This window comes from Podarcis raffonei, chromosome W, assembly GCF_027172205.1.
Source record: "Podarcis raffonei isolate rPodRaf1 chromosome W, rPodRaf1.pri, whole genome shotgun sequence".
Taxonomy (NCBI): Eukaryota; Metazoa; Chordata; class Lepidosauria; order Squamata; family Lacertidae; genus Podarcis; species Podarcis raffonei.
In genome coordinates, this window is record NC_070620.1 from 26,724,535 (window position 1) to 26,751,880 (window position 27,346).

The 27,346-nt window shown below is 46.3% G+C and overlaps 1 protein-coding gene across 8 annotated transcripts in view; it reads left to right on the top strand.

Moving 5' to 3' along the window:
- The window catches only part of LOC128405944 (integrator complex subunit 6-like), a 138,115-nt gene that overhangs the window by 23,937 nt on the left and 86,832 nt on the right, over nucleotides 1-27,346 (top strand). For 5 of the 8 annotated variants that reach the window (XR_008328380.1, XM_053372986.1, XM_053372988.1 and 2 more), the window contains exon 3: nucleotides 22,283-22,432. The exons of 1 other annotated variant lie outside the window; for it this stretch is intronic. Coding sequence is in view for 4 of the 7 variants with exons in the window: in XM_053372986.1 (XP_053228961.1) it covers nucleotides 22,283-22,432 (150 nt within the window). In the remaining 3 variants the exon portion in view is untranslated. Of the gene's footprint in view, nucleotides 1-22,282; nucleotides 22,433-25,150; nucleotides 25,290-27,346 lie in introns of those variants that run through there. 2 more of the 8 variants (XR_008328381.1, XM_053372991.1) reach the window with 2 other exon arrangements.

Consider the following 27,346-nt stretch of genomic DNA (forward strand, 5'->3'; position numbering starts at 1 on the left):
CTTCTCTTGGGTCACCGTGGTTGTCTCAGCAGTATTGACAGAGTGGGCGGCCGGTAGATAGACAGACCAACAGATGGACAGGTGACACAGAAGGACTGACAGTCATGTAGGAGACATGGGGGTGGGGCCAATGGGAGGGGGTGATGGGGGGGTTGTATGTGGCGATTTACTTGCACACATGCCTACACACCCATGTTTGTACTCACATACACACAAACGAGGATGTGGGATCAAATTAAGGGTTGGGGGTGGGGTTAGTTAAAAGTTCACAGTAAAGAATTAAAAAATTAAGGCTGACAGGTTTAAATGGAAAGATCAAAATTCAAAGTGGTGATTCAGGTTATAGTATGATATAAAAGACCAAAGAAAAGGAAAGGAAACTATTGAAAATGGGTGGGGAGTATATGTATATTTTTATATAATTTACCTACCTGCCTATTTATCTATCAAATAAAAAATAAAATAAAATTTAAAAGGGTGAGGGGAAGGGGGATGGTGTGTTTTTTTAATGAAAATTAAATGTTGGGGTGTTGAAATAAAAATATAGTGATAACAAAAAGGAGGTGGTAGGAGGGTTTTTTTAAAAAAAGAAAAGGGATGATAATGGTATTTGTCAGGGGACTGCCATCGGAACAGGGGAATTACAGAGAGCCTCCAACGCTTCTGAGGAGCAGCTCCTCGTCCAGCGGTGGGGAAAGCCACACCTCCGGTGGAGCAGAGGGGGAAGGGGGTAGCCAGGCGAGGGGAGGGCTCAAAGATGCGACTGAGAGCCCAAGCACCTCACCTAGCCCGGCTGGCCAGGAAACAGACATGCCGTTTCCGTCGCCCAGCTTGCGCAGAGGGGTGAAATGTAAGGAGGGGAGGCGGAGATTTGGGGTGTCTTAAGTTCTCACGTTGGGGGGGAAACCGGAAGGGGCCACTCTTGGAATCTGCAAGTGACTAAGACGGACATGAACTTTGGGCTTCTGCACTGTAAATAGTTTGCACCAATAAAACCTGTAAAAGGTCGGAGTCCTGCCTGGTTATTCAGGAGCAATCACCACGCACATCTGGCAGTATTGATAAAAAAGAGATTTGTATATGTAGTTTAAAGAAACAGTGGTGGTTTGGGCTCCTGGGCTGTTTTAGCCCTGTTGCAGAACCCACAAGGCCTGGATGTCGGGTGCCTGGCTCAAGGCTAAGGCCGCAGTCCCGGGAGGTGGGCTCTGATAGTTAAGGCCTCAAGCCTTCTTCACGGGCGCCACCATTTAAATTCTTAAAAAAATTAAAATTAATATATTAAAAATGTAAAATTTCCCCCCTTAGTCTTGGGATCTCTGCTGCGTCCATCTCTGGCCACCAGTGCCCCCCCTACCAGTTAGAGAAGGCCCACACTGTGCCTGTTCTCTCCCAGGGTGATCCCCCATGCAGGATTCCCACTGGGACCTGGCCTGCTATTTTCCTTCCAGCCACTGGGAAGGTTGGTTCAGGGCTAGGCCTGGGCCAGGCAGCGTGCTTCCTTGTGGCCTCGCTGGCTCTCTTGGTCCCCTCTTACCCCTCTCCCTTAGTGGTGGTGACGGTGATGGCCTTGGCAGCGGCAACAATAAGTGTGTGCTTGGCGGGAGCAGCAGCCCCGCTTTCCTTTTTATTTAGCTCTGGAGGTCTCCGGGACCCAGACCTCTGTTGGGTTGCTGCAACAGGACTGAGTGGGGGGGGGGAGCCTGGGGGCTCCGCGCTGCCTCTTTGGTTTTCGTGTTGGACACCCCTGGCTCCCCCCAGACTGCGGCAGTGGTGTTGGCAGTGCAGGGGCCAGCCAGGCTAGTGGTTAGTGTTTCATCATGCAATGTCACCTATGAAAGATGGACTTCCAGGAACTTGAAACTGAAGTTGCTGTCAAGTTGCTTTCCTCTTGTCAGACATTGATGACTGGACCAAGAGTGCTTGTTTCCCATTAAAAGAGCAATGCAGACCCTCTCATGGGAAAACTGGTTATAGCTGGTAGGGAAATTGCTAGCATGTCAGCTAGGGAGAGGCAGGAGAACTCAAGTCGCACATACAACTGCCGTTATCTTTTTAGGGAGGTATAGCTCACTTTGGGAAATGCCCCTATTAAATTCTTTTAAGGCTTTGTCTGTTTGGTTTTCTTATCCCCAAGGGCCATGAGACTGTTGGGATTTTTGCCTAGTTGCTATCTGATGCAGCTTCCCACAGAAGCTATCAAGGAGTTGGCCGAAGGCCAAGAAGACTGAGCAGAGGGAGTTATTCTGCCTAGAGATACGGGGCCTTGGATACAACTCTGCTATTGGTCGAGGTCACCCACATAGGCATGATGACTTTCCTGTGGTTGGCTGGTTGGTTGGTCAGTGTGTTCTGAGAGTGAGTTGGAGTTTGTTCAGAGAGAGTTAAGATCCGTGTCTGTATCCTGTATATAGTAACTTGTGGGTCTGCTGTAAATAATAAACATATAAGTAACCAAGTTACTAGTAGCAACATCTTGTTCCTGCTTCATCCTGCCTGCTTGCAATCGACTTGCTTCTGGACAGTCTTCGTATGCTTTGCAATATTCAACTGGTTATGGTTAAGAGCCTTCAACAGTGACGAGTAGCATTCTCTACTAGTTTCTACAAGTGGAGTCCACAACAAAATGTTTTCCATGTGTGGAAAGTTCCTGTTAAGGATGCAAGCCAGCCATGCCTGCTTCCAGTCTTCCCTTGGTCCTTTTTTTGGTCCAAACTACTATATTTCACCGCATAATGGTCACCAGCGCATAATAGTCAAACCCCCTTTCTTTGGTCTCTAAGCATTCACTGCATAATAGTCGCAGGGTATAATTCTCTGTGTGTGCATTATCAGCACCGGTATATTTCCGTAGGTATGTGTGGGAAGAGCGGTATGTGGTCAGGGGGCAGCAGCGGTGGATTTGAGGAAGGATTATGGTATCTTGAGGAGGCATTACAGTAGAGCTGGAAAGAAAACCGAGGGGAAAACACGAGAAGCACAGCCTGCGACTGCCGAGGCTCCTCTTCTCTCTCTCTCTCTCTCTCTCTCTCTCTCTCTCTCTCTCTCTCTCTCAACTCCAGTGCCTTAGCAAAACTTTGGCTGCCCTGGATCCAGCGTGAGGGAAAGAAAGGGGGACAGGATTGAGTCCAAGGAGAGGAGAAGGACCTGGGTAGTGAGGAGATTAAGGCAAGCGAGCACATGAGGTGTTTCCTCTTTTGCTCTGACTTCAGAGTGTTGGAGACCAGGCTGAGGAGTACTGCTCTGATGAGGAATGGTGGGAGCCTCCCCTTCCCTCTGCTCCTGCACAGGATCCTGAAGCTGCCCAGGAGCAGTGGGACAGTGCAGATTTGGAACAGTGGTTTGCAGAGGGGCATAGTTCTGAAGACAAAAGCTGTGCAAAGTTGAGTGGGGAACAGCTAGGAGAAGATGAACTGAGAGAGAGTTAACAGACTCCAGTTGGCTGGGAAGTGTCCAGCTGCTCAGTCCAAGGTCAAGGAGATTAGATAAGGTAGCTACACAGAAGGTACAGTGGTTACGAGATCAGGTTGCAAGATGAGGAAGTGACGAGAGTGACTCGGGGGGAAGTAGGTGGGAACCTTAATTGGGAGCACTTTTACTCCGAGAATGGACTGTTCTTTTGCTGTGATCATTAAAATCTCTTTAAAAGGTAAGAGACTTTTAGCTTTGTTCTGCTTATCCACGGGCAAAGGGAGGGAGGAAGCCATTTCCACAAAGCCTTACACAGGGAGACACAGAAAATGTGCCTGGAGCCAGCTCAGACTGGCATGCATCCAGGACCGTCTTAAGCATATTGCTCCGGGGTGCAAAGATCCACCCAACGCCGCCACATTTGTTGACCTTTTTTAAGGAAAGGTTGCCACTCAGGGTGCATATGCATACTATTATCTCTGGTTGGGAAAAGAAGGCAGGAAAAATAAGCAAACTTTTTTATTTTTTGCTGATTTACGAAAAATTATTAGTTTATTATTTTTTATATAATTTTTAATTGATTTTTCAAATTATACAATTATATAATACCATAACATAACAACCATTATATCATTTGCTCGGCCGAGCTTTTGACTTCCCGCCATTCTTTTTCTGATTACCTTCTGTTACATTTTATTTTCCACATTTATAATATCTCCACCCTATATTTAACTTACCTTGTCTTAACATTCACTTTTTTCTTAAATAGAATATTGATTCTTCTCACAAAGTGAGTCTTATCTCAGTCCTGCTGGTGTCTTTATATGTGTACAATGAGTCTCTAAGTATAGTATAAATTTAGTCCATTCTTTCTGGAACATTTGGTCACCCTGGTTCTGGATGCGTCCGGTCAGCCTTGCCATTTCCACATACTCCATTACCTTTGTCTGCCATTCCTCTATTGTTGGTAGCTCCTGCTGTTTCCATTTTTGAGCTAGTAAAATTCTTGCCGCCATTGTAGCATGCATAAACAGTTTTTGATCTGTTTTTGGTATTTCCACTCCAACCATTCCTAGTAGAAATGCTTCAGGTCTCTTTGGAAAGGTGTACCTGAACATTTTTTAAAACTCTCATATATATTATCCCAAAAGACTTTAACCTTGTCACAGGTCCACCACATATGGTAAAAATCACTATCTTTAACATTGCATTTCCAACAATTCTTATTCCTCATTCTGTACTGTCAGGGAACTGCCATCGGCTCAGGGGCGAGAGGGGGAAAGGCGGATGGATTACAGAGAGCCCCCAAAGATCGTGGGAAGCAGCTCCTCCTCAGCAGAGGAAGGAAGCCACGCCTCTAGTGGGGAGGAGATGCAGGGCTCAGAGGATGCAAGGCAGTGCCAGGACACCTTGCCTGAGCAAAGCGGGGAGGAGGGAGGTCCCCCTTTACCCAAGCCTTCCTTGCACGGTAGGCTTTCGTGCAGAGAGGGGAGGCGTAGGCTGTTGGGATACTGCCAGGGAGATAAAGTCCATCTGAGCCCCCAAGCTCGGTGCCGGACGATCCATCGACCTCCCGTAGTCAGGCAATATCAGCAATTCAGCGACACTAAGCCTCAGGCTTAGTGCACACTATAACAGCAGAATTCACACAGCAAAAGTTGCACAGCATGAGAGCAGAACATGCATATTTACAGTTTTATTCAGCGTTGGTCAGAACAAAGAAAACATGACCGTCTGCTCCGACTGCTCAGGCAAAACAGCAGAAAACGAAAGGAACTTACAACATAAACATCCTGTGAGACAGGAAACGCGCAGGCTGTTATATAAACATCCTGCTCCCTTTTAAGGTGGAACGGAAATATCCTAACATCCTCCCCCTTTCCGTGTAACCTGTAGTACCTGTGGTTCAACCCAATTGCAACCTTTGTGCGTAAACCTTCAGTTGTTCTCTGTTAACAACCTTAGACAACAGATCAGCAGGAATTTCATTTCCTGGCATGTAGGACACCTGAATGAGTCCTTTCTGAATACACTCTCTTGCACGATGTAGCTTAATCTGCAAGTACTTGGTCCTTTGCTTGCAACTCTCCGAGTTCAGCAAAGCCAAACAAGATCTATTGTCTTGATACACTTGTATAGGACATTTCACAGAAACCCCAATGTCCTTAAACAGTTGCATCACCCATTCACAATCCATGAGTGAAAATGACAGAGCATTGAGTTCTGCTTCACAGGAACTTAGGCTAACTGTTGTCTGCTTTTTGCACAACCAGTCAAACAGGCAGTGGTTGTACATGTAGCATACTCCAGAAGTGCTTGTACCATCCGTGGTGTCACTTCCAAAACTTGCATCTGCAAAGATTTCAAGACCTCCAGTCTTCTGACTGGTGAACCTCAGCCTATAGTGCATAGTCCCTTTCAAATACCGGGCTATGCGCTTCAGAGCTTTCCAATCCTGAACAGTAGGATTGTTAGCATGTCTGCTAAGCAGGTTAGTGCTTACAGCAATGTCAGGTCTTGAACATCTAGCAATGAAATTCAACTTGCCTAGAATGCATCTGTACAGCGTTGTGTCAGAAAACGCTTCAGCAGTACTGTCTACCTGGTAACGTGTCACCATCGGTGTGTCTGCTGGGTTTGCATCAACCAAATTCAACCTGGTTAATACATCAGTAATTTTCTGTGTCTGGTGTACCAGAAAATTACCTGCTTGGTCCCTCTCCACCTGCAGAGAAAGATAGTTGGATACCTCACCAAGATCCTTCATGTCAAAGTGCTCCTTCAGCTGAGCTAGGGTGCTTTGGTAGAAAGCCTGATTCTTCCAAAATATCAGAAGATCATCAACAAAACATAAACAATACAGTTTGTTTTGCCCCTCCTCCTTGACAAACACACACGGATCAGCTTTGCCCTGGTGAAAACCTAGAGAAAGCAACGTTTCAGTGAGTTTTGTGTTCCAACACCTGGCACTCTGCTTGAGACCATATAAGGATTTCCGCAGTTTACAGACCATTCCCTTCTGTATCTGCATTCCATCAGGTGGAAGCATGTACAGCTGCTCGTTCAAAATCCCGTACAAAAAAGCTGTATTTATGTCATGATGGGAAACATGCAGTTTCTCCTCCGCAGCGATCTTGAGCATCAGCCGAATGCTCTCATATTTGACCGTGGGTGAGTAGGTCTCGTGGTAATCCTGTCCTGGTACCTGTGAAAAACCTCTGGCAACCAATCTGGCTTTGTGTCTGACAACCTTGCCATTCTGGTCTGTCTTGGCCTTGAAGACCCATTTGCTGCCAACCAGTCTCATCCCTGGGACTACCGGTACCAGTTCCCAAGTTTGGTTCCTATTCAAGGAATCAACTTCAGCCTTCATGGCATTAAGCCAAGGCTCAGCATCTTTAGAGGTTAACTCCTGAACCTCTTTGAAGCTTGAAGGTTCCCACACCTTCTCTGAGCTACTAAGAACAGCAGTTGCCGTCTTAGCAAACTCATCAGCAAATCTCTTTGGAGGTTTGCCTTTGGTCGCCCTTTCAGACCTGCGAACCAGACGCAAGTCTTCTGGACTCATCTCCTCCTTCTTAGGAGAAAAGTGACCAATGGTGAACAGTGGTTCTTCCAGTTCATTGTCAGACTCATCAGATGGTCTGACTGAGGCTTTTGCGCTCTTGTAGTCTGCTGTGTCATCACTGTCACTGACAGCAGCAGCAGCGCCGCCCACTGAACTGGAATCCGAACTCTGATCATCATCATCATCATCATCCTCAGTTTCCTCAGCTTTCTCAGCATGATCTGCTTTCTTCACATCACCTTCATCCTCCTCTGGGTAACTCTGGAAAATTCCCACATTTTCCCCCCACTTAGGATTGTACTCAACACTCCTTGTGAACTTAATGGATTTAGAGTTAGTCATCCATACCCTGTATGCACCTTTTTCGTACCCCATGAACAAACCATGTGCCCCACGCTTCCCAAGCTTGTTGCTTTGTGGGGTGTGTACCCACATGTCAGAACCAAAGATTCTCAAGTGCTTGGTGTTAGGTTTCTTACCAAACATCTTCTCATAGGGAGTGCAACCAATAGGTGATGACATTCTGCGATTAAAAGTGTAAACAAAATTCGAGAGAGCCTCCCCCCAAAACTTCTCAGGGAGGTTGGCATCATGCAACAAGGTTTTTATCCCTTGCAGCAACGTTTGATTTGCTCTCTCCGCAAGCCCATTCATCCATGGCGATCTAGGCGTTGACATGTCATGCTGGATTCCCTTCTCAGTCAGGAAAGCTTCAAAGTGCTGAGAAGTGAACTCCCCGCCCCGATCAGTAAACAGACAGCCAATACGTTTACCATGAGCATTCTCCAACCAAGCACAGAATGCCTTGAACCTAGGAAATGCTTGCGATTTCTGCTCGAGCATAAACACATGAATGTACCTGGAAAAAGAATCAATTAGAACCATGAAGTACCTTGCTCCTCCCAAAGAGGGCGCTAGAGGACCTACCAGGTCTGCGTGAACTAGCTGGTAGGGTTTGGAAGCCTGCCTGCTAGACTCCTTGCCTTTTGGAGCAACCTTCACCTTGTTCTCTGCACAAGATACACATTTCATGTGATATTTACAAGGTTTGATGTCCAAACCTTCAACCAACTCAGGCATCTTGGCTAGCGCTTGCCAAGAGAGGTGACAAAATCTGCGATGTGCATCGTGAATGCATCCTGCATGAAGAACCTTGTTAGTTTGTGCAACACAACAAGAATCAGCATTAGACATAACAGCATTGTCATCATAAGTTAGACTGAACAAACCATCAACTTTGCATGCAAAATGTCCTCTTTGCCTTTTCTGATGACACAGACAGTCCTCTTGAAGGAAACCTCAAAACCACGCCCAGTCAGCTGTGGTACACTAATCAAATTGTCCGCAGCTCCTGGAACAAAAAGTACATCTTTGATGGTAGTATGCAGACTTGCAAGTTTCACAGTCCCAACTCCTGTAGCTTGCAAAGTCCTTCCATCAGCCAGGTGGACCTCTCCATCTTGAGGTGTGAAGGAGATAAACAGATGGCGGTCTTTGGTGAGATGGCGCGTTGCCCCAGAGTCCACAACAAACCTGGCCTTGGCCTTGTTTCCCACCGGCGTGGGCTTTTGCAGCTTGCCTTTAGCCTTTGGTGAAGCTGTGCCAGCAAACATAGCCTTGTTTTCCACTGGCGAGGGCTTTTGCAACTTGCCCCCCTGCTCCTGGCCATCAGACGTGCCTTTAGCCTTTGGTGGAGCTGTGCCAGCAAACATAGCCTTGTTTTCCACTGGCGTGGGCTTTTGCAACTTGCCCCCCTGCTCCTGGCCATCAGACGTGCCTTTAGCCTTTGGTGGAGCTGTGCCAGCAAACACAGCCTTGTTTTCCACTGGCATGGGCTTTTGCAACTTGCCCCCCCGCTCCTGGCCACCTGCAAGCATCTTGCTCTGTTTACATCTAGTCTTCCGGCCTCTGCAAAGGCTCTGACCTTGGTTCTCACGAGAAACAGAGCTCTCAGCTGCCGACTCCTTGGCTCCCCCTGGAGGCTGGAATGCTGCTTGGGATGACGTTATAGTCTGCTCCCCCTGCAGCTTGCAACCGGTGCCCTCAGCATCCCTGCATTCACTAGCATTCTGGGAAACAGCCAGGACCTCCGATGCATTCAAACCCTGGGCTGGGGTGATTGGCAGGTGGGCCTTCTTCAAAGCATCCCACATGTCACGTGCCGTGAGATTTCCAGCAAGCGTCTTTATTTCCTCCAGAGAGACGGATAAGACTATAATATCAATGGCCCTCGAATCCTGGGCCTGCCATTTCTCTGTCCGAGGAACTGGAGTGGCTTCTGATATAGTATGCCAGACTCCAAACTGACGCAGCAAACTCTCACACCATTTTGCCCAGGTCTGATAATTGTGCCGATTTAACTTAGGGCACTCAGTGGCCTCCGAAGCTTGGAAAATCTCCATTCCAGCTTTTTGCTTTAGCCGTGAGCCTTTATGCCTTCTTAAACGTGTTATCTCGGCAGCCCATAAATCACGATGCCTCTGGCTCGGCTCCCAGGCCAATTAGTCTTTGCCGGACATCAAAGGCCTTTCTGCGGCATCCAGAATAGCCTCTGCTTTCACTTTTCCAGCACATACCTTTCAGCAGTCTGTTGCTGTCTTACTCTCCTGCAAGTGCCGTGAATCTGGGCCCGAAACCTGTTGTTGGGATACTGCCAGGGAGATAAAGTCCATCTGAGCCCCCAAGCTCGGTGCCGGACGATCCATCGACCTCCCGTAGTCAGGCAATATCAGCAATTCAGCGACACTAAGCCTCAGGCTTAGTGCACACTATAACAGCAGAATTCACACAGCAAAAGTTGCACAGCATGAGAGCAGAACATGCATATTTACAGTTTTATTCAGCGTTGGTCAGAACAAAGAAAACATGACCGTCTGCTCCGACTGTTCAGGCAAAACAGCAGAAAACGAAAGGAACTTACAACATAAACATCCTGTGAGACAGGAAACGCGCAGGCTGTTATATAAACATCCTGCTCCCTGAAAGGGCGACCAAAGGCAAACCTCCAAAGAGATTTGCTGATGAGTTTGCTAAGACGGCAACTGCCGTTCTTAGTAGCTCAGAGAAGGTGTGGGAACCTTCAAGCTTCAAAGAGGTTCAGGAGTTAACCCCTAAAGATGCTGAGCCTTGGCTTAATGCCATGAAGGCTGAAGTTGATTCCTTGAACAGGAACCAAACTTGGGAGCTGGTACCGGTAGTCCCAGGGATGAGACTGGTTGGCAGCAAATGGGTCTTCAAGGCCAAGACAGACCAGAATGGCAAGGTTGTCAGACACAAAGCCAGATTGGTTGCCAGAGGTTTTTCACAGGTACCAGGACAGGATTACCACGAGACCTACTCACCCACGGTCAAATATGAGAGCATTCGGCTGATGCTCAAGATCGCTGCGGAGGAGAAACTGCATGTTTCCCATCATGACATAAATACAGCTTTTTTGTACGGGATTTTGGGGGAGGAGCTGTACATGCTTCCACCTGACGGGATGCAGATACAGAAGGGAATGGTCTGTAAACTGCGGAAATCCTTATATGGTCTCAAGCAGAGTGCCAGGTGTTGGAACACAAAACTCACTGAAACGTTGCTTTCTCTAGGTTTTCACCAGGGCAAAGCTGATCCGTGTGTGTTTGTCAAGGAGGAGGGGCAAAACAAACTATTGTTTATGTTTTGTTGATGATCTTCTGATGTTTTGGAAGAATCAGGCTTTCTACCAAAGCACCCTAGCTCAACTGAAGGAGCACTTTGACATGAAGGATCTTGGTGAGGTATCCAACTATCTTTCTCTGCAGGTGGAGAGGGACCAAGCAGGTAATTTTCTGGTACACCAAACACAGAAAATTGCTGATGTATTAACCAGGTTGAATTTGGTTGATGCAAACCCAGCAGACACACCAAGGGTGACAGGTTACCAGGTAGACAGTACTGCTGAAGCGTTTTCTGACACAACGCTGTACAGATGCATTCTAGGCAAGTTGAATTTCATTGCTAGATGTTCAAGACCTGACATTGCTGTAAGCACTAACCTGCTTAGCAGACATGCTAACAATCCTACTGTTCAGGATTGGAAAGCTCTGAAGCGCATAGCCCGGTATTTGAAAGGGACTATGCACTACAGGCTGAGGTTCACCAGTCAGAAGACTGGAGGTCTTGAAATCTTTGCAGATGCAAGTTTTGGAAGTGACACCACGGATGGTACAAGCACTTCTGGAGTATGCTACATGTACAACCACTGCCTGTTTGACTGGTTGTTCAAAAAGCAGACGACAGTTAGCCTAAGTTCCTGTGAAGCAGAACTCAATGCTCTGTCATTTTCACTCATGGATTGTGAATGGTTGATGCAACTGTTTAAGGACATTGGAGTTTCTGTGAAATGTCCTATACAAGTGTATCAAGACAATAGATCTTGTTTGGCTTTGCTGAACTCTGAGAGTTGCAAGCAAAGGACCAAGTACTTGCAGATTAAGCTACATCGTGCAAGAGAGTGTATTCAGAAAGGACTCATTCAGGTGTCCTACATGCCAGGAAATGAAATTCCTGCTGATCTGTTGTCTAAGGTTGTTAACAGAGAACAACTTAAGGTTTACGCACAAAGGTTGCAATTGGGTTGAACCACAGGTACTACAGGTTACACGGAAAGGGGGAGGATGTTAGGATATTTCCGTTCCACCTTAAAAGGGAGCAGGATGTTTGTGTCACAGCCTGCGTAATTTCCTGTCTCACAGGATGTTTATGTTGTCTGTTCCTTTCGTTTTCTGCTGTTTTGCCTGAGCAGTCGGAGCAGACGGTCATGTTTTCTTTGTTCTGACCAACGCCAAATAAACTGTAAATATGCTCTCATGCTGAGCAACTTTTGCTGTGTGAATTCTGCTGAAAGAGTGTGCACAAGTCCAAGAATGTGGCTATCTTTTCTTGAGGCTTCGTGTCGCTAAATTGCTGGTACTGCGTGACTACGGGAGGTCGACGTCCGGCACCGAGCTTGGGGGCTCAGATGGACTTTATCTCCCTGGCAGTATCCCAACACTCCCCACCGTCAGCCTCCAAACCACTTCGGGAGACAGCGAGGTGGCGGCGTTCCGCCTCCCTCTGTCCCCCGACCTTGTGGGGCTGGCGCTGGGGCTCTCCTGAAGCCTGGAGAGCGAGAGGGGTCGGTGCGCACCGACCCCTCTCGCTCTCCAGGCTTCAGTGAAAGCCTGCATTCGCCCCATAGGACGCACACACATTTCCCCTTTATTTTTGGATGGGAAAAAGTGCGTCCTATAGGGCGAAAAATACGGTATTTCCCATTTTGTCATCACCTCTTTGATTTCCTCATCTTTTGTATGCCATTCCGAAAGTAAATCATACATTTTTCATAAGGTTTTTTTTTTAACCTTCCAGCAACTCGGTTTGCAGATTTGATATTGAAATTTCAAAGCCATTATTATTATTGTCTTTGTGAAAAAAACATAATTAATCTGATGATACTGTAACCAACCTGTTAATTTGTCACATATTTCTGCGTATGGTTTCATCCTTAGCTCTCTGTCACCTTCCATTAACAACTCCCTATAGGTAGGCCAAGTGCCTTTCATAGTTAACCTTTTTACAGAGATTGATTCTACTGGTGATAGCCACCATGGTGTTTTGTGTTCTAACAATTCCTTATACCTGGACCAAACCTCATAAAGTGGCTTTCTTACAGAATGGTTTAGGAAGCTTCTGTGTAGTTTAACTTTATCATACCACCCATATCTGTTTCCGTATCCCTCTAAATCTAATAATCTTGTATTTTCCAATTTCATCCAGTCCCTCAACCAGACCAGGCAGGCCACTTCATAATATAACTTTAGATTGGGCAGGGAAAAATCTACCTCTTTCTTGGCTGTAAGAAGTTTAAACTTTATCCTAGGCTTCTTTCCCTGCCAGATAAATCTTGATATTATTTTTTGCCAATCTTTAAGCTGTCCTATCCCACTGATCACAGGGATTGTCTGAAACAAGAATAGCATTTTGGGTAACACGTTCATTTTAATCACAGAGAAGAACAATTTCAATCTCTCCCAAATTTCTAAATCTCTTTTCATCTCTTTCCAAACCAATGCATAATTTATCTTTAAATAAATTAATATTTTTAGGAATCAACCAAATGCCGAATTATTTAACCCTTTCCACTGCCATGATTTCTATTTTATTTTGTAAATCTTCAATTTGTTTTTATCTATGCTTTTAACCAGCATTTTTGTTTTGGCTTTATTTAATTTAAAGCCTGCCAATTGCCCAAACTCTTCAGTTACTTCCAGTACTTGAATTGCACTGGTCTCAGGCTCTTCTTGTCGGCATCCGGGGGTCGAACGGCCAGCTGGCTAGCCCCCAGCTGGATCGTCTCCTTCCAGCTGTCACACTGCAAAGACCCTTTGACCTCTGGTACGACATAAATCAGTGACCCAAGTCTGCTGACAAGGGCACACTTTATTTAGCAGAGCAGACTGCGCAATGAAAGAGGCTTGAGGCATGTGATCTCTCTCTATTTCCAGAGATAGGTTGTTGGTTACCTCACCAAGATCTTTCATGCCAAATTGCTCCTTCAGTTGAGCTAGTGCGCTATTGTACATTTTGACATGCTTCCAAAATAAAAGAATATCATCAACATAAAACAAGCAATACAGCTTCTTCTACCCTTCGTCTTTGACAAATACACATGGATCAGCTTTACCTTGATGAAAACCTGGAGAAAACAACACTTCAGTGAGTTTAGAGTGCCAGCATCGTGCACTTTGCTTGAGACCATATAGGGACTTCTTCAGAGAACAAACAAATCCCTGTTTTACCTGTACACCATCAGGTGGAATGTAAAGTGATTCACCTAAGGTTCCGTACAAAAATGCTGTATTCGCATCGTGATGAGAAACGTGTAGATTTTCCTCTGCAGCAAGTTTGAGCATAAGCCTAATGCTCTCATATCTCACGGTGGGTGAGTAGGTCTCGTGATAGTCTTCTCCTGGTACCTGTGAAAAACCTCTGGCTACCAATCTGGCTTTGTGTCTGACTATCTTGCCCTTTTGGTCTGTCTTTGCTTTGAAGACCCATTTGCTGTCAAGCAGTTTCATCCTTGGAACTGTTGGAACTAGCTCCCATGTTTTGTTCCTCTCTAGGGAATCAAGCTCAGCCTTCATGGCAGTTAACCATGGTTCAGCATCCTTCGAGTCCAAGGCCTGGATCTCTTGGAAACTTGAAGGTTCAAATACCTTCTTGGAGCAGTTACAGCTTTAGCTGCTTTAGCAAATTCATCAGCAAATCTCTTTGGAGGTTTACCTTTTGTGGCTCTTTCAGACCTGCGAATCAGATGTAAGACTTCAACGCTCTCCTCTTCTTTCTTAGGAGAAAAGTGGCCTATAGTGAACAGTGGTTCCTCCAATTCTCGATTAGAGCCTTCAGAGGGTCGCAAAGCGGCCTTAGTACTCTTGAAATCCTCTGAATCATCTGATTCAGTTTCAGATTCAGAACTTTCATCAGTGGGTGTGGGGTTTTGCTGTTGTTTATCCTCAGACTCTTCACTGTCATCAGGATAACATTGGAAAATCCCCACATTCTCCCCCCACTTGGCATTGTACTCAACACTTCTAGTGAGTCTAATTGTATTAGTGTCAGTCATCATTACTCTGTAAGAACCTTTCTGATATCCTAGAAAGATACCATGCAAACCACGCTTGCCTAGCTTGGAGCTTTGTGGTGTGTGAACCCACATGTCAGAACCAAAAATTCTCATGTGCTTGATGTATGGTTTCTTGCCAAACATCTTTTCATAGGGGGTACAACCAATCGGTGATGATAATCTGTGATTATAAGTGTAAACAAAACAGATGAGCGATTCTGCCCAATAACTCTCTGGAAGATTGGAATCATGCAGCAAGCTTTTCAAGCCTTGAAGCAATGTTTGGCTTGCCCTCTCACAAAGTCCATTCATCCAAGGAGATCGTGGACTTGACAAATTATGTTGAATTCCTTTCTCAGTCAGAAAAGCTTCAAACTGCTGAGAAGTGAATTCTCCCCCTCGATCTGTAAATAAACATTTCACCTGTTTACTATGCACATTTTCCAACCAAACACAGAATTCCTTGAACCTAGGAAACGCTTCTGATTTCTGCTTGAGATTGAACACATGAATATACCTGGAAAATGAATCAGTGAGAACCATGAAGTATTTGGCTCCACCCAAAGAGGGTGCTTGTGGACCAACAAGATCAGCATGCACTACCTGGTATGGTTCTGTAGCTTGTCTACTAGACACCTTACCTTTTGCAGCCATTTTGACCTTGTTTGCTGCGCATGCCTTACACTTCATGTGGTACCTGCAGGGTTTAATAGTCATACCTTCAACTAAGGCAGGCATTTTGGAAACTGCCTCGAAGTGTAAATGACCAAATTTCCTGTGATAATCATGAATACATCCTGTATGCAAAACCTTGTTAGTACCTGCAATACAACAAGTTTCATCCTGCACAACATCAACAGAAGCATCATAATGCAATACAAAGAAATGATCAACATAATCAGCATGCAATAAACAGTCATCTTTCTTGGTGATGGTGGACTTCCTTTTCTTGAAGGAAACGTCTATGTCCTGTTCAGTCAGCTGCGAGACACTCAGTAGGTTGTGTGCAGCATCTGGAACAAAAATAATGTTGCGTATCGATGCATCCAAGCTGTGAAGAGCAACCATTCCATAGCCTTGACTGGAGATCGTGTGGTCATCCGCTTGGTGAATCGCACCTTCCTGCGGAGTAAAGGACACAAACAAATGTCTGTCTTGCCACACGTGCTGAGTGGCTCCCGAGTCTACGATGAAGAAAGATCTAGACATCTTCTGGACCTTTGGAGTGTAGCGTGAGACCATAGCCTTGTGTTGCATTGTCCTGGACTTCGGACCTTTGCCTTTTCCACGCGTTGAGCTTTCGCTGCTCTGTTGCCTTGGCCTGGAATGTTTACAATCCCTCTTCACGTGGCCTAGACTTCCACACGAGTAGCATTTCACTGCCTTCAAAGCTTTGGCGCCATCTAGTGGTTGCACTGCATTCTGGGATGGTGTCTGTGAGGGCTCCCCCTTTGTGATACAGCTAGCACTACGCCGATCCTCTTCATTTAACACCACAGCAGTGACATGCGCTACCGTCAGCTTAGCAGTAGGCAAAACAGCAAGCTGGCTGGCAATTGCTTCCCAACTGGAACCCAAAGAATGTAGAATCGTGAAGGAATACACAGCCTCTGGAACGGTGATTCCATGCTGTTGCAACTAATGCCTGAGGTTCTGCATTTCCATGATGTGAGCACGTACACCTGCTCCTTCAGCAAGTGCCATATCATGCAACTTGGCATAAAAGAACAAAGAAGCTCCCACTTCCGTTCTTAAATGTGAATCCTTAAGACTGTCCCGCATCAATTTGGCTGAGGCCTTATCGTGCAAAAGACAAAGCTCTTCAGGGGACACAATAAGCGTCAGAATTCCCCTTGCTGTGGAATCCTTAGCCTCCCACTCTAGGGTCATTGGAGCTGGGGGGGGCATCTGTTATCACATGGCGGATGTTATCGTGGCGGATGTTCTCCTAAAGACACCTAGTTTGGTTATCCATGGGGATTTTAACATCCATACTAACACGACCTTACAAGGGGCCGATCGGGACTTCGTGGAAAGCATGGCCTCCATGGGGCTGTCCCTAAATAAGTTTGGCCCAACCCATAGTCATTGACATGCCTTAGACCTGGTGTTCACCTCTAGCAACGTGGGTGATCTGACACTAAGTAAAAGTGAAACAAAAGAAGTGCCATGGTCAGATCACTTCCTGGTGCAACTGGACTTCTCCGCACCCCTTCCCCTCTGCAGGGAGGTGGGACCAATTCAGATGGTCCGCCCCCGCCACTTAATGGATCCAAATGGTTTCCAGAGAGTGGTAAGGGATGCTTTATCCCATGTTGATGGCCTTTCAGCTGATTCCCTGGTGGCCCGCTGGAACGTGGAGTTAACCAGGGCTATTGACTATTTGGCTCCGAAGCGCCCTCTCCGATTGCATGGAGCCCGGACAGCCCCGTGGTTTTCTTCGGAGCTGAGGGCGATGAAACAATCGCTGAGATGCCTAGAGCGTCGGCAGAAAACTCATTCCGAATCTGACCGGACACAGGTTAGAGCTCAACGTCGAGCCTACCAAGTGGCAATAGCGACGGCGAAGAAGACTTTCTTCACCGCCTCTATTGCATCTGCAGAAAATAGTAGCAGGAGACTCTTTCAGGTGGTCCGCAATTTAACGGAACCACCTTTACCACTGGGGCCTTGTAAAGACCCCAAGATCTCCTGCAACGATTTTGCAGTTTTTTGCAGATAAAATCACTCTTATTTGAAAGTAGCTAGACACCACCGTGGGAGCAGGGCCGGGGTGGGAGAGTGCTAGAGTCCTGTCTAGTCAAGTTGCGTGGGATCAATTCCAATCTGTTACCTCCGAGGATGTGGACAGGCTGCTTGGACAAGTGAAACCAACCACCTGTCTCCTTGATCCTTGCCCATCCTGGCTGATAAAAGCGAGCCGGGAAGGGCTGGGCGATGGGCTCTGCGGGGTGGTGAATGCTTCCCTCCGTGAGGGAGCCTTCCCAGACCCGCTGAAAGAGGCGGTTATTAAACCGCTTCTTAAAAAAACATCTCTAGACCCGGCCAATAGGGCCAACTATCGCCCAGTCTCAAATCTTCCATTCTTGGGCAAGGTGATTGAGCGAGTGGTTGCTGAACAACTCCAAGCACATCTTCAGGATGCGAACCATTTGGATCCATTCCAATTGAGATTCAGGCCTCATCATGGGACTGAAACTGCCTTGGTCACGCTGGTTGATGATCTCTGGCGAGCTAGGGACAAAGGTGAGAGCTGTTTCCTAGTTCTGCTGCATCTCTCAACAGCCTTTGATACAATCGACCATAAAATCCTTCTGGACCGTCTAGAGGGGCTGGGAGCTGGGGGCACTGTCATACAGTGGTTCCGCTCCTTCCTCCTGGGCCGTGTTCAGAAAGTGGTGGTGGGGGATGAGTGTTCAGACCCCTGGGCCCTCACTTGTGGGGTGTCTCAGGGTTCCGTCCTCTCCCCCATGCTTTTTAACATCTATATGAAGCCGTTGGGAAAGATCATCAGGGGGTTTGGACTGGGTGTCCATCAATATGCAGATGATACCTAGCTCTACCTCTCTTTTAAATCAGAACCAGTGAAGGCGGTGAAGGATCTGTGTGAGTGCCTGGAGGCGGTTGGAGGATGGATGGTGGCTAATGGCTTGAGGTTGAATCCTGACAAGACAGAAGTACTGTTTTTGGGGGACAGGGGGCGGGCTGGTGTGGAGGACTCCCTGGTCCTGAATGGGGTAACTGTGCCCCTGAAGGACCAGGTGCGCAGCCTAGGAGTCATTTTGGACTCACAGCTGTCCATGGAGGCGCAGGTCAATTCTGTATCCAGGGCAGCTGTCTACCAGCTCCACCTGGTACGCAGGCTGAGACCCTACCTGCCCGCGGACTGTCTCGCCAGAGTGGTGCATGCTCTAGTTATCTCCCGCTTGGACTACTGCAATGCGCTCTACGTAGGGTTACCTTTGAAGGTGACCTGGAAACTACAACTAATCCAGAATGCGGCAGCTAGACGGGTGACTGGGGGTGGCCGCCGAGACCACATAACACCGGTCATGATAGACCTACATTGGCTCCCAGTACGTTTCCGAGCACAATTCAAAGTGCTGGTGTTGACCTTTAAAGCCCTAAATGGCCTCTGCCCAGTATACCTGAAGGAGCGTCTCCACCCCCATTGTTCTGCCCGGACGCTGAGGTCCAGCGCCGAGGGCCTTCTGGCGGTTCCCTCATTGCGAGAAGCAAAGCTACAGGGAACCAGGCATAGTGCCTTCTTGGTAGTGGCACCCGCCCTGTGGAATGCCCTCCCATCAGATGTCAAATCGATAAACAACTACCTGACATTCAGAAGACATCTTAAGGCAGCCCTGTTCAGGGAAGTTTTTGATGTGTGACATTTTAGTGTATTTTTGGTCTCTGTGGAAGCCGCCCAGAGTGGCTGGGGAAACCCAGCCAGATGTGTGGGGTACAAATAATATATTATTATTATTATTATTATTATTATTATTATTATACAGACCCTCTTTGCATAGCCGGGCTTCTGCATACTGCACCCATTCCCGGCGTAGTGCTAGCTGTATCACAAAGCCTTTGAGAGCTTCGGTACCCTCATCGCGCTTTAAAGGGCTTCCGTTACTTTAGCATTAGCCATGTCTGTGTCTTTAAAGCAGGCTGCGGTTCGAAAAGCACACTGCATGAGGCTTTTGCTTCTCCTGCCGCAGCCGGTCAGTGCTTTTGTCTAGAAGTTCAAACTCCACCCTTATTGCCAATTAATTAGGGACTGGCAGGCTTCCTGGGGCAAGAGCACATACCTCTCATCAATCTTCTTGACACACAGAGAAGATAAGCTGCAATCCGTCTTCTGGAGCCCATGACCAAAAATCTTTGAGCCTCCGCTACGACTGAGCTGAAAAAGCTCATCCTCCAGTCGAGTCCTCTGGAATCTCCTCCAACGGTGATTAACGACCTGAGCCTTTGATGAGGCTCCAGGCACGTTCTCATTACGCAGAGTATCCAAGCAGCAGAAGGACAAGAAATATATGTGCTACATCGCTAAATTTTATTTCTAACTACGCAGACAGAAATGAATATACATCGTATCTCTGTGAAAGGCAGAGAGCAACTGGTACAAAGAAACAGGAAACCAGTAATATCAACATCCGTCTCCCGTGAGACTTCCAACAGTCTGGAATGTAAACAGAGTCTTGTGACTCTAAGCACTGCACAGTGGCATAACAGAAACATAACACTATATACTACGGATTTATTAAACTTAAATCAAGACAAAGAAACATGCCATCTCTCCTTGCCGTGTCTTCTGAGAGAGAGGCAAAAGCAAAAGCCAAAAGCAACACAATGGAAGTTCCGCTTATTCCAGCAAACAGTGCTGGAATGTAAACAGACATGTGATATGCAACATTTCCATGTCTGAACCAAAAGGTGGAATGGAATCTCTCAACACTTCTAATGTTAGTACCAAATCATCTCCAGATAATGGTTGAATACTGCCTTCAGATTGTTGCGATGATTGACATAAGGTAGCATTCTGGCTGCCACTCTTTTGAACTTCTATATTAATGATTTGCTGCCATGTTTAGCCAGCGCAAACTTTCACTCTTACCAAAGACGCTAACCAAGAATATATGAGCAAAACAGCAGCCAGTAGTCTTGATCTTTATTCCAAAAACTGCTGCGACAGGACTTCGACCCACCACATGGGAGAAACAGGAAGAAGCCTTGAACAAAAGGATGCTCCAACTTTTATCAGTTTCTCAATTTCCCATAAACACCCTTGGGGAAACATCACACATACATCACGGATACATCATACACATCACAGAAAAGTTTGCCCCCAACCTCTCTTGCCCATCACCATACACCCATCAAGTGATACAGTAGGGATATTTACAAGTTCCTGGTGCTCTCAGCGAAGCAATTGCACTCCTTTGTCTTGACTGGGAGTGCTATCTAGTCTTGAATAGCCCACTATTATCTGTTGATGACTACTCGTCTAGAACCCATCTGCCAGGATGCCAGGGATTATTTCTTGAGCAAGAGGTTCCTGCGTATGCTTCAAGGATTATGGCTGTCCCCCCTTTGGTAGTCCTTGGTTCCCTGAGTAAAATGAAGTTCGGACGGTGTTGATCCAATATAAGGTTAATTTTATACAAATATTTGTAGGTTTCTGCAGTTTGGAGAAGCGAGCGCTTTAAGAAGTCCTACCCTTGAACTCAAGGAAACAATTAGAAGTTGATACAATGGAGGTTTCGATTGACTGCAACATTTCTGTGTACCGAAATATTGTTCCAATAAAGAGATGCTGAAAGACAGCCTGCAGTACCAGTGTGTTCTGCCTCAGAGGGTGTTGTTAGCTAATGCTGGTAGGTTGCCTTTTGACTGGTCATTTGAAAGCACTGGGTTTTGGAAACCTCGTCTACCCAGCTTTCAGATGGACCCTGTAATCTTCCCTTTCTGAAATGCAGTTTCCAGGCTGCCCTTATTTATGGGGGCCCTTTTTGATACAGAATAAAATATACATCTGAAATAGTGTATGTATTGTGTGGTGCTTTGTCCTGTGAGTGAGTCTGTTAAGGCACTGGGGTGGGCAGAACCCCCACCCCACCCCAACCTTGGTCTAAATTCCTGCAAAACTATTGTGCCTCAAAAATTTCTTCTGAGGTGTTCAGTACATACTGTAAGCAGGAAAGCCTATTTATACATATATATGGGGAAGGAAGGTATGCAGAATCTGAACCTACTTCATAGAATTGGCAGTGTTCTCTTTCTCACCGCATAAGAAAAAGGCTTGGGGAATTAGTCTTCAGGAAAACGTGTCTTGTACTGGGACTTTGTTTGATATGAAGGAGAGTGACCTATTCAGCATGTGTTCCTACCTAGTGAAATTCAGTTTAACTTAATGATACCCAAGGATTCAGGATTCAGACATCCTCTGTAATTGTTCACTTAAATGCACTGGAATGGGTTCTAAAAGACACTGCCAACAGGGGAAAGCACTGGGCAAGCTGCCTTCTGTGGAAATGAAAAATTCTGTAGTGGTTAAAGTGCTGGACTAGGACCTAGGAGACCGCAGTTCAAATCCCCAGTTAGCCATGAAGCCAGTTGGGTGACCTTGAGCCACGCAGTGTCTCTCAGCCAACCCTATTTTATAGGGTTGTTGTGAAGATAAAATGGAGAGAGGGAGAAGCGTATGCCATCTTGCTACTTGGAGAAAAGGTGGGATATGAATGTAATACAGTGATACCTTGGGTTAAGAACTTAATTCGTTCTGGAGGACTTAATTAAGAACTTAATTCGTTCTTAACCTAAAACTGTTCTTCACCCGAAGCACCACTTTATCTAATGGGGCCTCCTGCTGCTGCACGATTTCTGTTCTCATCCTGAAGCAATGTTCTTAACCCGAGGTAATATTTCTGGGTTAGTGGAGTCTGTATCCTGAAGCGTATGTAACCTGAAGCGTATGTAACCTGAGGTACCACTGTAAATAATAGATGAGATGGAAATACTTCTGGTCGATGGTTTTGCTCACAGCTTACCCATGTGAGGAGTGTTGTGCATTCTTTCATCCTCACCCCCAATGTTTTGAAGAAAAGCTGCTATTTGCCTTGCAGATTTTTTAAAAAAATTAGACTATCACAAAGTAAGTGTGGAATAATGTTACTTTGTAGGCTGGATGGAAGGAGAACCATGCCACTTTCATGAATGAACTGAAAAATCTACAAGCGGCAGGATTAACCACCCTTGGACAGGCTCTTCGATCATCATTTGATTTGCTAAACCTCAACAGATTAGTGTCTGGAATAGACAACTATGGACAGGTAATGGATGATAGCATTTAATACCTTCACTTCATCATCTGAAAAATCTTTACATCTCTTTTGTAAAGAGGATGTGAGAATTTGCTGACATGATTAGTCAGTCAGTCAGTTTTATTGCACATAGCCAAAGGCTGCCACAATGTACACAGAATCATTCAACAATTAAAAGAAAATATATTGAATTGATACAAAAAACTTAAAACATTTATATTATCAAGACATTACCTACTCTAAACAGAGCTATAAAAGTACCTTAATATATAAATTAAGACATTAAACATTAAAATTTATAAGCTAAAATTATCAAATGGCCACTAATATATTAAAAATAATGTTAATTAATACAGTGTGCAATTATATACGGAATTTGGTGATAAAGTTAGAATATAGCTTGATGTAGATAGTGTCAAATAAATTCATCTCCTTTACAGTTGGTGGCTACCTTGGCTATATAATTTGCTCTAATTTTCCTGGTGGCAATTGCAAAGAGTGCTACACGCCAGGTCACATACTTATCTATGTATGTGAGGAGAAATAAAATCATGTCAGAGGGGTTCTGGCCAGGGGACCTTGTCATTATAGGTGCTAAAAATTGTTCTCTTGCTTCATTATATAAGGGGCAGCGCGAGATATAATGCATAAGGTCCTCTACTTCAGAACATCCCCTTATGCAAACACGTTCGTTTTTTGGTATGCCTCTATGTCTCCCATCTCTATAAGCAGAGCTTATTGTATTTAGTCGTAGCTCTGTAAAAGCTTTTCGAAGCTGTGCAAAAGTCAATTCATTAAAATAAGAGATGTGTTCATTGACCTCTCTAAGTTTAAAATACAATGGGGCGCATGTGGATGTGCACATAGAGTTTAGATCGTTTTTAGTTGCCACTGCCCTTATGGTTCGTTTAAAAATATTTTTCTGTGAATATAAGGGGAGTTCTTTAATCTCAGTCACTGAGAGATCATATTTGCCCATCAGTTGGGCAGCATGATGTACCCAGTTTTTAAGGGGTAATCCATTTGAGAGCTCAATCAGGCATTTTTTTGGTAGCCTAGTGTTATCCATCTGTTGAACTCTAAACCAGTAGCAGAGAATTCTTTTATCTATTTGGCTCTCTATGCTCAACATGAGAGTTTCCAACCTGACCATGGCAGATTGCACGTCTTTGGGTAAACCTAAAAGAACTCTTAAAAAATATTTCTGTGAGGGTTCCAAACCAGAGACCTTTGAGGTACCCGAAACCTCTTCACCATATAAAATCTGGGCCGTTGTTTTTGCTTTATACACAGATAGAGCTGGGTTGACCAGATTTCTGTTGGAAAACAAGCCTTCGGGAGAGTGTGGCCCCTCTCCCAGGCTCCCGGCTTGTTTAACGGTGACCTCCCTGGCTGCAATCCCCACAAGTCCAGGATAGGTCTCAATAGGCGACATCTCCCAGTGTGGGAAAATGCACACCCCCTCCCTCCTTGCTTCCCAGCAGGCAAAGGAGATAGCCAGAAATCTATTTACATCGCTTTATTTCTGACTCTGCAGCACTACAGAAAACATGTCCGATCACTTCAGACTCCATCCAGCAAGTGGCAGAGACTTCCTGTACATACGCAAGAGGAAGGTCTCATATTACACTCTGAGCAAATTCCGGTGAATTGCCCTGTGAACTGACTGTAACACTGTTTCCCACAGACAGCCCCATCATGTGATGTTTTCAAGCTGGCTGTTTCCAGCTGCATTGCTCTCATATCGTAACAATTTCCACCTTTACAAGCAGTGAATTTCAAAATAGCTTTTGCTGATTAAAAGGCTTGCAAATTTAATATTGGATAGCTGCATATTCCAAGATGCCATTTCTGAATAAACCAATCCCAGATATTTAAACGTATTTACTTGGTATATGATGTGTTCATCCAGGTGCCAAACATGCTTCCCAAATACAATGACCTGCATCTTATCACAGTTTATAGATAAAGCATTCCTCGTGCAATATGAACTTAATTTTGCAAGCAGCCGTCTCAGGCCCACCTGGGTTCTAGATACAAGTGCTAGGTCATCAGCATACATTAAGACTGAGAGTTTTTGGTCGAGAATTGTGACAGGGGCAAACTGTGGGCCCTCCAGTTCTTTAACCATGTCATTAATATAAAAATTAAACAGGAAAGGCGCCAAAATGCATCCCTGTTTGACTCCAGTAATGGTCTTAATTCTAGTGGTGAGATGGCCAGCCAGATCCACCTTTACTTGTATCGATGTGTCAGTATATAATGTTTTGATGAGAAATAATGGATGGAGGTTTAAAACAAACCAAATAGGCTGCTTGAGTAACGCATTGGGGTTTTTTATGTGCAGACAAACAAACATAACACAGAGACATACATTATATAACAAATAAAAATGAAAAAAGAAATAGGAAAAAGGAAAAATAGAAAAGAAATAACAATATTAACAAAAAGAACCATAGCAGAAATAAAAACATACCTAAAAATACTCTATATGGACAGTATATTTTAACCAAATTTCAGATCGTTTTCTTTTATGACTTCCTTCATCCTCGATGCGGGTCTGTTATTGTGAGGGATGTGTTTGCTGCCAAGCTAGTTTGGAGATAACATTCCAGGCACCGAGCCATTTATTACTGCAAATTACAAGCCAACTCCGGAGCTCCAAACAACGCGTCCGTGTTGCTTAGTCAGTTGACGCTTCTGAATTTTCGTGACGTTTCTTTCTAGACCAGCATGCCCAGCGAGGCAGGGAACGCCTCTTACTTCCCCTCTTCTGAAAATAGCTAGTTCCTGGAACAGACTGGCCACTCCCTAATTCAGTCTCTTATTCAGAGGACTGGCTGGAAAAGGGCTGTTTAGGCTCTCGGTAAGTGCTTCCATGCCCCCCCCCCTTCTCTGGCTGCCTCCCTTTCCCTGACATCCACCCCCTCCTCAAAGGCCCCCTCCCCTCCGGGAGCCTCGACTGCCTCCATTTTTTCTCCATCCGGGGTGGCGGGTGGAAAACCCGTAAAACTACCCTCCTCCTCATCCGTCACATCAAAAACCTCCCTCAAGTCCCCCATTCCTCGTGTTCCCCAATATACTACTACTTCTTCTTCTTCTTCTTCTCCTTCTTCTTCTTCCTCCTCCTCCGATGGTGGGAAACCCTTGAACTCCTCTTCATCGTCCGTTGTCTCGAACACCTGTTGCAACGACCTACCCCGGGGTTTGGGCTTGTCAGGGAAAAAATTGTGAAACTCCTCCACTAGATCCTCTTCTGTGACACAGCTTTCCAGAACCCAGGTGTTCTCTGAGCTTGGGGCCCCTTCCCACGCCACCAGGTACTGTAACTGCCCCCCATGCCAGCGAGAATCCAGTATTTCCGTCACCTCGTTGCACTGCTCCCGTTCCTCCATTTCAGGTGGTAGGGGTTCCCCACCCCCACCACCCTGCCTCCTACCCCCCTTCCTGTAGGGGGAGAGCAGTGACCGGTGAAACACTGGATGGATTCCCATGCTCTCTGGCAACCGTAGCTTAAAAGCCACCGGGTTGATTTGTTGGATTACCTCAAATGGTCCCACCCTCCTGGGTTTGAGCTTCTTGCAACCTCCCTTCCAGGGCAACCCTTGCGTGGACAACCACACCTTATCCCCAACCCGGATCACTTCCCCTGGCCGCCGATGCTTGTCGGCCTCCCTCTTGTAGACCTCCTTGGCCCTTTCCAAGTTCAACTGCAGCTGCAGGTGGATCGCCTCCATTTCTTCCACAAAGCGTTCCGCTGCGGGCACACTCCATGACTCCTCCCCCCTTCCCGGGAATGCCCTTGGGTGACAACCGTGGTTAGCAAAAAACAGAGTCATTCCCGTGGAAACATTATCCGCGTTGTTGTAGGCAAACTCAGCCAGAGCAAGTTTGTCCACCCACTCGCTAGGTCTCTGACTAACATAACACCACAAATACTGTTGCAAAACAGCATTTGCTCTCTCCGCCTGCCCATTGGTCTCCGGGTGCCTGGCTGTGGTAAAACTCACCTCCACCTGCAACAGACTCATGAGTCTGTGCCAGAAACGTGAGGTGAACTGAGTCCCCCTATCTGAGACCACCCACGTGGGCACCCCGTGTAACCTAAACACGTGCTCAACGAACAGCTTGGCTGTTTCTTCTGCCATCACGGCATGCGAGCAGGCCACAAAATGGCACATTTTTGTTAGAAGGTCCACCACCACCATGATCGCTGTCTTTCCCCTGGACCTGGGCAGATCAGTGATGAAGTCCACCGCCACCACCTCCCATGGCCTGCCCGGTGTGGGCAAAGGTTCCAGCAAACCAGCGGGCGCCGCCCTTTCCCCTTTGGCCCTCTGGCAGGTGTCACATCCTCTCACGTACTGCTTAACATCTTCCCTCACCTTGGGCCACCAAAATTCCCTGGTGACCAGCAACATGGTTTTGTGCTGCCCAAAGTGCCCCGCCGTGCAGCTATCGTGAAGCTGTTTGAGCACTCTGTTCCTAAGGTTTTCCCCCGGGACATACAAAGCTCCCCTATAGTACAGGAGCCCTCCCTTTACTTCGAAACCTCCCTCGGAACCTGCCATTTGCCTTAACTCCCCCATCTTTTGCCTGGCAGTCATCCTCTCTGAGCAGCCCCATCAGTTCATCGTCCTTGACCAACGCCCCCCCACACATCCACTTGCTCTTGGGGAACATCAGTCTTGCCACCGGGGGCCCCTTCTTCCGCCATATACAGGGCATTGGCCCTCACGTTCTGTTTTCCCGGCACATACTGGATCTGAAAGTTAAAGTTGGCAAAGAACTCCGCCCACCTTATCTGTCTCTGGCACAACACCCTCGCCGTTTGCCAGTACTCCAAATTATTGTGGTCGGTGCACACCAAGATTTGGTGCCTCGCTCTAATCAGAAAATGGCGCCATTGTTTGAACGCAGCGA